Genomic DNA, 14,813 nt, shown 5'->3' on the forward strand with positions numbered 1-14,813 from the left:
GGTGCAGATCTAGACAGTCTTTTATGCCATTAGTAAATCTAGGCCAATGCATATCTGTGAAAAGCACTGTATACGGAGGTCCAGCCTCAGACTGCAACACTAAGGGGCCTGAGCCTAATGGGAAGGGGACCACCTCTAAAATGGTTCAGAAGTTATCTGATGAAAAGGATTGATCACCTGTTCACAGGATAGATAATAAATGTATGATCGCTGGGACCCCCACTGGTCAGTAGAACAGGTCCCTGCTGCTCCATTCAATGTCTATATTGAAGACAGAGAAGGCTAAGTAGAGGGGGGCACCAGAGCGTATATAAATATCCAATATTGAGGTAATTAATGACAACCTTTCTCCCAGGAGCTCTGCAGATACAGCTTATTCCATCTATTGTGTCCCCAAAAAGCCACTGCTAAAGATAAGGCCACAATAAGGCCTGTATTACACCGACAGATTCTCCGACTAACCATTGGTCAGTTATCTGAGTACACACAGATCTCTTGTTATACACACCAACCATTGGTCAGATAATACACGCCTAAGACACGCGCCTGTCCCCAGATCCCTTATGTAACATCAGCCAGATATCACAAGTGGTGGGAAAGACCAGAATCCCTTTCCCCACATTTTACTACACAAACAGTCTACAATCACCATCCCACCCAGTTACACATCACAGGGCTACACAATATGGAAAAGCACATTAATTAATAAAGTCATTCCATGAATACTTCATGATGTTAGGCTGCAGGCTCGCCGCTGATGCACACGTCCTCAGTAGAACCTGCGACGGCGGCTGCAGCACAATGACGTACATCACACTGCTTGTCACCTTGGATCAGCGGAGATGAGACGGGAAATATAGGAAAGGCTCGGAAGCTACTAATAGCACATTTACAGTAGTCCTACCAGGGTCCTGTGGTAGTAGTTTTATTTGAGTGCCCCCGCATTAATGGTGCCATAAAAAGGACCTCATTAACATGGCAATCTGCATGCCCCGTACCAGACGGCTCTTTACATTAACACTGGTGGCCACAGGACAGAGAATATAATGAGGGTGTCAGAGTCCGCAAGTTCTGCAGGTCATCCAATTTGAAAGACGGTGATTTAAAGTTTTAGATTTATTTTTTCAATCGTTTTAAAAAAAAAAACTCCCCCCCCCCCCCCTTCCCACTTACCTCTGGCACTCCAGCTGTGGCGAAACTACAACTCCCAGCATGCTCCAATAATTTCTATGAAGTTCTGAGAACAGCCAAGCAAGGGGGCATCTTAGGAGTCCTAGTTTTACCACAGCTGGCGTGCCGGATGTTAGCCATCACAGCCCTAGGCATTAGCATTGGAGTCTATGAGAATGGCACTATTTTCCTATGGAGCCCTGCCGCTGTGGCAGCCTCAAATCATTCAGGAGAACCAGGCCTGCCGCATGGAATAAAAGGTTCCCCAATCGCTGCTAGGGGGAGCCGTTCCAGGCACGGAAGCGCAGGACCTCTGGGTTTTCAGCCTTCAGATGTCACGGTCACATTTAACCACAATATCTGGAGGGTTAAATGTCTGCGATTGCCATTATTGCCAATCGCAGACAGTAGGCCCGGCCTCTGCCCTTTGAAACAGCAGAAACCCGTAGCTATGCTGTCCGCTCGCAAGTACATGTACAGAGGTGGCCGTCCAATGGTTAAAACCCTGTTTTTCTTTTGTTGATCTGAGGCTCTGTTCCCCAGTTATGATACTTCTTCCTAATATGCAAATTAGGCGTTTGGTGTAACACGGGTGGGAAAGGGAATCACAGTAGCTCAGTGCAACAGTGACGCCCTCGCTGCACCAAATGCCCTATTTTCATAAAGTGTAAGGCCCCTTTCACACGGGCGAGTATTCCCGAGCGGATGCGATGCGGGAGGTGAACGCATTGCACCCGCACTGAATACCGACCCATTCACTTCTATGGGGCTGTGCACATGAGCGGTGATTTTCACGCATCACTTGTGCGTTGAGTGAAAATCGCAGCATGCTCTATATTCTGCGTTTTTCACGCAACGCAGGCCCCATAGAAGTGAATGGGGTTGCGTGAAAATCGCAAGCATCCGCAAGCAAGTGCGGATGCGGTGCGATTTTCACGCACGGTTGCTAGGAGACAATCGGGATGGAGTCCCGATCATTATTATTTTCCCTTATAACATGGTTATAAGGGAAAATAATAGCATTCTGAATACAGAATGCATAGTACAATAGGGCTGGAGGGGTTAAAAAAAAATTTAAAAAAATTTAACTCGCCTTAGTCCACTTGCTCGCGCAGCCCGGCATCTCCTTCTGTCTCCTTTGCTGAACAGGACCTGTGGTGACGTCACTCCGGTCATCACAAGATCTTTTACCATGGTGATGGATCATGTGATGACTGGAGTGACGTCACCACAGGACCTGTTCCTGTAATGAATGCTCACCACAGGTCCTGTTCAGCAAAGGAGACCGAAGGAGATGCCGGCTGCGAGATCAAGTGGACTAAGGTGAGTTAAATTTTTTTTTATTTTTTTTTAACCCCTCCAGCGCTATTTTACAATGCATTCTGTATTCAGAATGCTATTATTTTCCCTTATGACCATGTTATAAGGGAAAATAAATACAATCTACGCAACACCGATCTCAAGCCCGAACTTCTGTGAAGAAGTTCGGGTTTGGGTACCAAACATGCGCGATTTTTCTCACGCGAGTGCAAAACGCATTACAATGTTTTGCACTCGCGCGGAAAAATCGCGTGTTTTCCTGTAACGCACCCGCACATTTTCCCGCAACGCCCGTCTGAAAGAGGCCTAAGAGTTGTTTCAGTTTATTGTTAATATTGTGTAAGGTCACTGATGATAAACATTTTTGTAACATACTTTATATGGGAAAGATGTTTCTTTGTACTAGAAAACATGGTGTAAAGAGTCTTCTTAGCAGAACTGTAACTGAACATTGCTGAGCTCATCTTCAGTCTTCAGTTCTACCAAGCGCTGAAGATGCTTCCAGCCTGCGTCTTGTCACTATCCCAACCCCTGGACTATGTACATGTGGACTACACACAAGCGTCTCCAGTGCGTGCGGCCATTAACAATACAGACCCACTAAGACTACTTTCACACTTGCAGCAGAGTGATCCGGCAAGCAGTTCTGTCGCATGCAAACGGACAGCATTTGTAGACGGATCCGGATCCGTCTCACAAATGCATTGCAAGAACGGATCTGTTTCTATTTTTTTTTCACATTCACATGTGCAGACCGGAAGGACGGATCCGGCATTCCGGTGTTTTTAATGTACATTAATGCCGGATCCGGCATTCCGGCAACTGATACGGAATTTTGGACGGAGAGAATACCGCAGCATGCTGCGGTATTTCCTCCGTCCAAAATGCCGTTCAGTGACTGAACTGAAGACATCCTGAACGGATTGCTCTCCTTCAGAACGCATGGGGATGAAATTGATCAGTTCTTCTCCGGTATTGAGCCCCTAGGACGGAACTCAGCGCCGGAAAAGAAAAACGCTAGTGGGAAAGTACCCTAACCAGTTCAGTCTTCATCAGCTTAATCAGAACTCGCTGCAGCTGTTCAGCCGCCTGGCACTCGACAGCAGCATAGCCACGTCGCAAACGCCACACGACTGCACCATGTGGTCGTACCCTACGAGCGCCTTCACATGCAGAAAATGATGTTGTTGAAATTTCTGCAACTGAAAATCAGTTCCATTTATCTGAAAAGGGCTGGTTTTGGAAGAAAGCACATGAATTTCTGCAAATCCCATTCAGATGAATGAAACTGATTTTCAGTCCCAGACAAACACAATCGACGACGTGTGAAGGCACCCTAGAGGCAAGTGCTCGCTCATCAGGTAAAAGCATCCCTGGTGCGGTCACCTAAATCATCATCGCCCGGGCTACACCGCAACCTGCTGCCCAGAAACAAGGAATGTGTATGGGGACGAGTGATCACTTGTGCCTATTCAGCAGAAGGGATTGCTGCAGGTAAATGCAGCTCTCACCTCCTGTAAAGAGCAGGCTATTATTGGGAACAAATGGTTCATTCCCAATAATTGCCTGCAGTGTCAGCCATGTTAAGGCTTAAAGGGGTTGTGAAAAATGGGTAGGGTTTTAGGCAACCCCCCCACACACACTTGGACCGACCCGTAAAGGGAAGTTTACTTAACTGCATCCCAGTACTGGCTTGCAAACTCCCCTCCAATTCTTGCATAACTCCTTTAAGACAAATGTATTTATGCTAATTGTGGGGAAATTTATGTCTGCTTATAACAGGCATATATGTGAAGGGAGTTTGTCACTTCAGCAAGTAGAGAAAGTTAATACAAGCCACTTACTAATGTATTGTGATTGTCCATATTGCTTCCTTTGCTGGCTGGATTCATTTTTCCATCACATTATACACTGCTTGTTCCCATGGTTACGGCCACCCTGCAATCCCGCAGTGGTGGCCGTGCTAGCACATTACAGGAAAAAGTTCTAGCCTTCCTGGCGGCCAGGAGCGTGCATAGGCTGGTGCTTTTTTCTGTAGTGTGCAAGCACGACCACCGCTGATGGATTGCAGGGTGGTTGTAGCCATGGAAACGAGCAGTGTATAATGTGATGGAAAAATGAATCCAGCCAGCAAAGGAAGCAATATGGACAATCACAATACATTAGTAAGTGCCTTGTATTAACTTTGTCTACATGATAAATGCCAGTTGCTGAAGTGACGCAACCCCTTTAATTTTCAGACTGAAGACGAAGGTCTTCTGCTAGCTTATTCCCATTAGCGTACATTGCCACCAATAGTACAAGTGACCGGACAGCCTTTTTAGTAGCCAGGCAACAAGTACCTCCATAGGCATCAACAGGAATCCACCCACAAAGTGAGGTACCAGCAGTGAGATCACCAGGCTCCTGAGATTGATCAGGCCCTGCCACCAGTAGTGTGCCCGGTGGGATTGTCAGAGATGACCAATGCATTGCACACTACGTAGTTTCCAGTTTACTGGCAGATTCTTCTAGAAAGCCATTAAGTGGCCTCGAGAACTGCTGAGCTGCTGAATTTGGCCGTCCCCTGTAATATTGGGATGGACTCCTGTACTTTGATCAGAATCCTGAGGTACAGCACCGATGCCCCTGAACTCTTCCCACCCTGCACGTAACATATTGAACATCTGGAGCCTTTCCTCATCTGACGCACGCCATGGGATCTTGGACTGTCCACTGGTTACCCTTTAAGAAAACATCGCTAGAGGTTATACTCAAGAAAAGGAGCCTTCTCCCCGATCCAGTGTGATAACAGAAGTCTGTCTGACCACGCTATTCCTGTAAACAGCCTTGGCTTCCGTCCACCAGAGGATCAGACTGGCGCCAAACTGCAGCTTCATCCTACAAGGAAGCAACCGATACTCTCTAAGGCTACTTTCACACTAGCGTTCGGAGCGGGTCCGTCTGATGTTTCATCAGACGGATCCGCTCCTATAATGCAGACGTTTGCATCCGTTCAGAACGGATCCGTCTGCATTATAACTTAGAAAAATTTCTAAGTGTGAAAGTTGTCTGAGCGGATCCGTTCAGACTTTACATTGAAAGTCAATGGGGGCAGATCCGTTTGAAGATTGAGCCATATAGTGTTATCTTCAAACGGATCCGTCCCCATTGACTTACATTGTAAGTCTGGACGGATCCGCTCGCCTCCGCACGGCCAGGCGGACACCCGAACGCTGCAAGCAGCGTTCAGGTGTCCGCTCACTGATCGGAGCGGAGGCTGAACGCTGGCAGACTGATGCATTCTCAGTGGATCCGCGTCCACTGAGAATGCATTAGTGCCAGACGGCTGTGTTCAGGACCGCTTGTGAGCCCCTTCAAACGGAGCTCACGAGCGGACACCTGAACGCAGGTGTGAAAGTAGCCTAAGGCTACCGGAGCATGGGAATTTCCATGTGGATTTTTTTTCTGCATGCACAATTTCCGATTTTGCCCCAATCTCACCCTTTGCATTGCAGAGGGTAAAGGGTAAAATTGACATGCTGCAGATTTCAAAATCCACACCACGGGTCAATTTCCACACAGAAAAAATCTGCAAAGTGTACAAGGGATGTGTCTTCTCCTACGCTGCAATTTTTACCGTATGAAAAGCGGCACTGTGGCGTACTACAGCCCAGTTCCCATTCACATGCTGAGCTGCGGTACCCGGCACGGATCTCCGTACAGCATTCAAATTAAGTTTTGACCAAAGCGACTTCAGTCTATAATCCGAAGCGCGCTTCGCTCAACCCTACTGTGAAACTAGACTACCGCTACCCCAATCCTGCAGTCATGTTACTGATGCAGCCAATCACTGGCCTCAGGTGTGTCACCACTGCTGAAGCGGTCGTGTGAATGATGGATGTGGGATTTTTGTATTTTATACCACTTCTGGGAAAGTCCTTGTGGGGGCCACATTTCCCAGACGTGCCTAGGGGGATGTAACACCAAGTATCACAGATCACTATGGGCAGCGCGGCCGTCACGTGGCTGGTTCTCCCCTAACCGCACATGCCAGTGTGACATCTGCCCTCTACTTTTATTAACAGCCACACAAGGGTTGATGGCATATCCTAGGGACCCCACTCATCACCAGAACCAAGGGGCCATGGCACATGAAGACATCACTTCTCCCACAGGAAGGCACTAGCTGTGCTGTTCTTCTGCAGCAGGAAGTGTCCGACAGGTGTCAGGCTCCGCCCCTTCTGGCAGGTGCACATACCTTGTCACCTGGGGTCTAAGCTCCGCCTACAGATGGTGGTTCAGAAGGACACATCACGTTACACATTCCCATTCTACACAAGTCCTCTCATCACAGCCACAGGGGTCACCTGGGTAATGTCAGGTCGTGACTGGAGGTCTGACAAACAGTCCACTCCAGCTGTGTGCCCGCCAATGTGGGCTAAAACAAAGGAGTGACAGAAGCGGATAATCGCTGCGACAGCGGGAAGTCGCCACCTGGCTTAACCCTTGCAGTGCCACGACACCGTCGCCCGCCCCTGCCGCTTACCCTCCTCCAGATCTCTGGATGCGGTTATTCTCCCTCCTGAAGAGACTCCAGCACCGTGTCCAGCAGATCCCCATGGCATACTGAGCCGGGCGCGCACACGGCAGCCCTGGGGACGCGGAACGCTCGGACACCCGCCTCACCCAGCCGGCATTCCGAGGACGGCGCCAGCTCCTGTCACATGACACACTGCAGCTACCCCTAGAGGACAAACTGCTGTGCTACATGACGTGTACATGATCTACAAAAACATGGCCGCTGCCACAGACAGGTTCTTCAAAAAGAAGGGGTCAGCTTACAGTGCATGGGCGACTGGGAGGGCTAGGTCACGTGACACCGAGGCAGGGACTGCTGCTGATAAGGAGCCTTGCGGGTGCTGCCAGACATAGCTTTTCCTGGCAAACCGGGGCGGACTGGAAACCTAAAGTGACCCCATGTTGTAGGGGGGTCCAAATAGACATAAGCTGGGACATCTGTCCCAGCAGAACCATATACCATAGTGCAGCGCAATATATTGCGGAAAAAGCTGTCCCACTGTGGTGTTCATCAAGAGATGCCATTTTCCCTCCAGTTGTCTCTGATAAAGATATAGAGCAGTGGGCTTAAAGGGAGTCTTTCACGTCAAATCACCATTATAGAACACTAACATCAGGATCTCCATTACATTCCCCATATTAGAATGCTACCTTCCATATTTCTGTCCATCGCCGATTTTCTCAGAAAAACACTTTTATTCAATATGTTAATTAGCCTCTGAAGGTGCCCAGGGGTGGCGTTCATGCGTCCGTTGCCCAGGCCCCTCGGCGCTTTTCATACGAAACCCCTCCTCTTTCACCCCTCTGGCCCTCCCTAGGTTCTTCTGATTACGTCCTCCTCTTAGTGAGAAATCCAGCGCCATTCAACAGATTCGCCTCCCCTGCGCACTTCATTCCCCATTATGGACAGAGGCACAAGGCCGGCTAGATCGGGATGTACGGGCCGGCACATGTGGGCCATAGCAGTTGAATTCAGGAGGGCATGTGCGGTCACTGGTCGGGTACATGGGTACCTGATTCTCACAGCGTTAATTACTGCTGAGAGCTCATTATATGTACGGCCAACGGCAGAGAGGAGGACTTGGGGGCCCCCAGGTCACCGGCCCACCGGGAAATTTCCCTGTAAGGTCTATGGCCAATCCGCCCATGGTGGCAAGCCAGCAGTGAGGTGGAAGGGAGTAAGAAATATGAAGGAAGAACTTCTCCTTCCTGCTGGATCCACTTCTTCCACAGCTTTGACTCAGTAAGCTGTGTGTCACACCACCCTGCAGGGTTTTGGGGACTCTGAGGTGTTGGGTTTGGTGTAGTAGGTTCATATCTGCAGTGGAGGTTTTATCAAAGAAGCAGGACCCTGTACCTCTGCCTACCTCAGTATTATGTGAGGCGAAAACCCAACAGACCTCGTTATAATCAAGAGGATCCTTTGGGGGCCATTGGTGTCCGGCTTGTGTCAGATCATGTCCCTTGTTTTTTATTTGTTTTGTTCCTATAACAACAGAAAATCGGTAAGCAGCACTTATGTGAGGCTAGTCTAGGGTGAGGGTTGTTGGGGTGGTGGACATGGATTCAGTACCACGCACACATCATTGTTGGGAGAGTTCCATACAATACCCATTTACTGCATGCAGTAGTACATTGACTGGATTTCTATTTGAGGGGATGCTTGGAGACCCTGCCGTCCTATGTCAGGGACACCTCTGATGTATTGAGGAAACTCAATGGGGTGTCGCTGGAGGGGGACATGTGGCTGGTCACGTGTGATGTAGCGGCCCTGTACACGTCGATATGCCACGACCACGGGATCAGGGCCTGCCAATATTTCATGCATATGGCAAATTTAGATCCGGAAATTATTGTGTTTGTGATTGAGCTTCTGGACTTTATCTTGAGACACAATTATTTTACATTCAAGGACCGCCTCTATTAGGGCTGCACGATATGGGAATTTTGTGCGATTGCGATTAGGGCCCTAAAAATTGCGATAACGATATGCGATGCAATATTTTAAGGGAATTGTGCTAGAGGTCTATTTGCTTGGATTTTCCCATATGAGCCGCTGACGCGGCTGGGTATGACATAGTTATGTGGATGACGCTGTTATGTGGGGGATCTGTGGATGACGCTGTTATGTGGGGGATCTGTGGAGGACGCTGTTATGTGGGGGATCTGTGGAGGATGCTGTTATATGGGGGATCTGTGGATGACGCTGTTATATAGGGGATCTGTGGATGACGCTGTTATATGGGGATCTGTGGATGACGCTGTTATGTGGGGGATCTGTGGATGATGCTGTGTTGTGGGGGATCTGTGGATGACGCTGTTATGTGGATGACGCTGTTATGTGGGGGATCTGTGGATGACGCTGTTATGTGGGGATCTGTGGAGGATGCTGTTATATGGGGGATCTGTGGATGACGCTGTTATATGGGGGATCTGTGTATGACGCTGTTATGTGGGGGATCTGTGGATGACACTGTGTTGTGGGGGATCTGTGGATGACGCTGTTATATGGGGATCTGTGGATGACGCTGTAATGTGGGGGATCTGTGGATGACGCTGTGTTGTGGGGGATCTGTGGATGACGCTGTTATGTGGGGGATCTGTGGATGACGCTGTTATGTGGGGGATCTGTGGATGACGCTGTTATGTGGGGGGGATCTGTGGAGGACGCTGTTATATGGGGGATCTGTGGAGGACGCCGTTATGTGGGGGATCTGTGGAGGACGCCGTTATGTGGGGGATCTGTGGAGGACGCCGTTATGTGGGGGATCTGTGGAGGACGCCGTTATGTGGGGGATCTGTGGATGACGCTGTTATGTGGGGGATCTGTGGATGACGCTGTTATGTGGGGGATCTGTGGAGGACGCTGTTATGTGGGGGATCTGTGGAGGACGCTGTTATGTGGGGGATCTGTGGATGACGCTGTTATGGGGGATCTGCGGAGGACACTTATGGGGGATCTGTGGATGGCACTGTTATAGGGGATGTGTGCTATGACACATGGGGCCACGAGGGGGGGCCAGCATAAGACACACATATAGCATCTTATGCTGGTCCCCCTCATGGCCCCATGTGTCCCCTCATGTGTCCTAAACTGCGCACATAACTCTCCTATTCATAAAATGGCCAGCCTCTGTACTTTCACTATGAATGCACTGCAGAGAGCGGCAGCGAGGCGCGAGCCGGCCGGCGCGTGACTGATGTCACTGTCACGCTCCTCCCACTTAATTCAGGAAGCAGGAGCGTGACTAAGTGACGTCAGTCACGCGCCGGCCGGCCGCCTCGCACGCTCCCGCTCGCTGCAGGGCATTCATCGTGAAAGTAAGTACAGAGGCTGGCCATTTTATCAATAGGACAGAGGACATTTTATCAATAGGGGCCCCTTCATATATAATCGCGGCATTTTCGGGTCGGCTGAATCGCCTTATCGCATTTGTCGATTATCGCGAATCGATTATTTTTGCGATATATCGTGCAGCCCTAGCCTCTATCTACAGCTCCGGGGAACAGCGATAGGGGCGACTTGTGCACCCTCTTATGCTAATCTGTTCCTCGGGCTGTGGGAAAGAGAGATAGTCCAGAATCTCCCGGACTATGGCTCTGTGGTCACGGTATATCGACGATGTGCACGGAGGGCACGGAGGGACGGCTTTTGTCCTTCCTCCAGCGACTCAATAACAATACCCTTACCATCAGGCTGACATGGCATTATAGCCAGGATAGGATGGAATTCCTGGATATACTTATCAGTAGGGAAAAGGACAGCCGGGTCTCCACGGATCTATACAGGAAGCCCACTTCCACTAATACTCTTCTACATGCCAAATCTGCACACTATCCACAGACGGTTAGGGCCATTTCGGTGGGGCAATTTTTGCGTCTTCGACGTGTTTGCCCGAGTGCTAAGAAATTTGAGGTGCAGTCTGGGGAATTATCCAGGAGGTTCCGAAATAGGGCATATAATCAAGTTGACATTAAGAGGGGTTATGCACGTGCTAAATCTGCAAATAGGGACTCTCTCCTGACTAGCAATAGACCAAAGACTGACAATGCCAGCTGTCGATTTATCACCCCCTTTAACATGCAGTGGCGTAAAATACGGGAAATACTCACCAAGCACTGGCCTATACTGCTCTCAGACAATGACTTGCGGGCGACACTTCGAGACTATCCCCAGGTGACATGGCAACGTTCTAAAAATCTTGGTGATTTGCTCATCAGTAGTCACTATGTACCCCCATCGCCATCCTACATCTTTGGGAGTAAGGGGCCAAAATGGGGCTCCTACCCGTGCAATAACTGCCAGGCATGCAGATACATGGTTCGGTCCTCCACATTTAGGGACTCCGAGGGCCGACGTGAGTATCACATCGTGCATCATATCACATGCAGAACCGCATCTGTGATATATCTGATTACCTGCCCTTGCAAGCTCCTGTATGTTGGGATGACCACCAGGGAGCTGCGCGTTAGGATATTTGAACATGCAAGTAAGATCCGCCAGGCAGCTACTACTGCACAGGATGAGCTGATCCAGTTTCAACCCATAGCCCTGCACTTTAGGGACCATCATAAGGGGGATCCCCGAGGGTTACAATGCATGGGTATCAATAGGGTTTCCATGGGCTGCCGTGGAGGTGACATTAAGAAACGCCTCCTGCAATTGGAGACCAAATGGATTGTTCTACTTAATCCCTAGAGGTCTCAATGAGACTGTTAGCTTCAAGTCTTTTCTATAAATCGTGCTTTTTAACCTTCATTATATGTTAGTTGTCCTTTTATCATGTATTCATTGTGTTATCTATATTTCATAGTACATCTGATTGCTGCGATTGTGTGTGGTCCTTTTGGAGATTTGCGAGCTTCGGGCCTAGAGGAGAACAACTCTCTATGGAGCAATGGACATCTATCAATACCACAATACCCATCTTATGATGTGGGAAGTGACCCTTGGCTGTTGCTCCTTTTGCCTTTACCCCCAGTTGGTCGATTTGGGGCGCCATGTGAAGTGGGCGGGTGAATGGTTCTGATTATGCGCCTAGTATTGATTGGCTCTGTGGCTATTTTGCTCAGGGCCCTATTGCACTATGCACTTTAATTGGTCACTTTAACAAATGTATGGTTATTTATTATCACTTGTATATTTTCACATATATATATATATATTTTGTATTTTTTGTAATTCTTAATTATTTTTATTAACTTTTTTCACTTGTTTGTGTACATATATGAATTATTATCATGTATTGATCACATGAACCTATTTACATATGACATTAGAATAGGGGTATGGGAGAGTGCCTTTCTCTTTAGATACATTTATCTATTAACTTAGTAGGGTTTGATGGCCTCTCATCAGTGCACTTTCATTACCAAGTTATCACATTTATGTATTTATTTATGTATTTATATAACTAAGTATGTATAATTACACTAGGATTATATGTTCACTGTTTTAGGTCTACTATTCTGTACATGTTCAGGGTCATTTCCCCACTCACGGTCCAGGCTATTGTAACTATTGTTATTTATAACTATCTATCTTGGTATGATCGAACGGATTAACCTGCTTGTTAACATCTTACCATTGTATATGTATCTATTTTCTACTTTTTTCGCAGGTTACACTAATATGGGGTATATATAGGGACCTAGATCTTATATGCATTGCAATGGAGAGACATAATGTATTTGAAATGGGTTATGCTACCCTTTTGGTACTGCAATGTTCATCTAATGCCACTCTGGTATGCTGGACCCTTGAGAAGATACTCTGAATAACATTACGATCTGCTGCTCTCTATGTCCTATCTCCACCTGGCATATGCGCATCGCACCGGTGCGCTGTGGGGCGGCATCGTGGTGGCGCTCCCATACCTGGTCCTCTGTGAGCCGGCTGACGCGCGCCCTCGTGTCATGTGATTGGACGGGAGGGGGGTGTGGCTGCGCGCTGTTAGTGCGGCTCCCTCCTCCCTGTCTGGCCATGTGACGCGGTGGGCGTGCCTCATCTGGTTTCTGGTATTGGGTGGCGCGCCTCTATGATGTCATGCTCAACATCACTGGGCGCATGCGCTAATCAACTGCCGGCTGTGGACCACACTATTTAAAGACGGACACTGTTTGTTACCTTAACCTCCTGACGAAGCCTTTCCAGGCGAAACGTGCGTCGAGGTGCAGCTCCGGTCACACACTCTGGGTTCCAGCACACCATGGGTAATTTATGTTTTGCTTTCATGCTTGGTTAGTTTGTTACCTTAAGTGTTACTGCTTACACATAGCACTCTTGCACTGCCTCTATTCACCTTACATGTGGCTATCTGCATTTCTCAGGCGGCCACATATGTTACCCAGGGTGGGCAATTATGCTATGTGTGACCATATTTACTCCTTACTTGCATGCAGCATACATATGTTTATATGTCACTTTGGGCGAACTTACAGCTTTCCCAAATTTATGTGGCTCGATACCCAGGGCTGTGACCCTTTTCCCTGTTAGTCGGGTATATGTGAGGGTGGTTGTTCATGATCCCGTTACATGGGGCGTCCCACCCTCCTTTTCCTTTGTGCCTTGTGTCATATTCTATGTTATTTGATTGTGTTTCAATAAATTACATATATTTTATATGTGTGTTTTCTCATTCTTATGGGGTTATTGGTTTGTTTCGTTGGTTGGTTCCGTACATTGACTAGAGGTCCATACAGTGCCCAGACAGGTCATGTAGTGCAAGCTTAGAGAAATGGTGACCATATACACCAGTCATAACATTAAAACCAGATCCCTTTTGTATCACTGAAACAGCTATGATCTGTGGAGGAATGGACTTTTAAAGGTGTCCTTTGGTATCTATCAGAATCATGTTAGCAAGTTTCCCAGCATAACATTGCCCAGAGCATCACCCTGCCAGCTTTTCTTCTTCCTAAAGTGCATTCTGGTGTCATCTCTTCCCCACGTAAGTGACACACGCATAAGGCTGTCCACAGGAAAACATGATTCCTCAGATCAAGTCACCATCTCCTGTTGCTCCATGTTCCAGTTCTGATGGTCATGTGCCCACTGTAGGCCCTTTTGGTGGTGGAGTGTGGTCAGTGTGAGCACCATAAATACTCTGTGACTATTCAGCTCCATGTAGCCAGTATTTATTATTCAGCAGTTTTTGCTACAGTAGTTTTTCTGTGGGATGGGACAGGCTAGTCTTCCCATGCATCCATGATCTTTTCGCTGGTTCCTCAGTTGTCCTTCCATGGACCATTTTAGGTAGATGCTAAACACTGCCCACTGGAAAGACCCCACATGACCTGCACAGTTAGTCAGATCCTCCTCCCATGTCATGTCTGAGCCTTCCTTCAGACATTGGCCAATTTCACACGAGCGTATTAGTGCGAGAAATTAAATCATGATTTATAATGCTGTGTGTTCCTTCCTGACCTCAACTCTAATGATTTGTACTGACGGCATTATTTGAATACAATTCATTAGAGTTGAGATCAGGCAGGAAGAGACAGCATTATAAACGATTTTAACCATTAGGCTCCCAGTGCCGTACATGTAAGGCGCTGGGAGGGTCTTTAAACATGGCGTCCAGCAACAATTGCGGGTATTTGCAGTCTATGGGAGATTTGCTATATTCCATAGGAACTTCGCTATGGCAGGCCTCAGGGCGTTCAGAAGGCCAGAGGCTGCTATAGCAACTGAACGAGGCTCCGGAAGCGCAGTACTTCCAGGAAAAGACCTCTCAGATGCTGTGGTCGCAATTGACCATGGC

The 14,813-nt window shown here is 48.1% G+C and overlaps 1 protein-coding gene across 1 annotated transcript in view; it reads right to left on the reverse strand.

Annotated features, from left to right (window-relative positions):
* Nucleotides 1–7,197, reverse strand: part of AP1AR (adaptor related protein complex 1 associated regulatory protein) — a 48,840-nt gene extending 41,643 nt beyond the window's left edge. Inside the window, exon 1 of the mRNA XM_040418362.1 lies at nt 7,019–7,197. Coding sequence (XP_040274296.1) covers nt 7,019–7,092 — 74 coding nt within the window. The 5' untranslated portion in view covers nt 7,093–7,197. The remainder of the gene's footprint in view (nt 1–7,018) is intronic.
* Nucleotides 7,198–14,813: the final 7,616 nt, after the last annotated feature.

The sequence above is a fragment of the Bufo bufo genome, chromosome 2, assembly GCF_905171765.1.
Source record: "Bufo bufo chromosome 2, aBufBuf1.1, whole genome shotgun sequence".
NCBI lineage: Eukaryota > Metazoa > Chordata > Amphibia > Anura > Bufonidae > Bufo > Bufo bufo.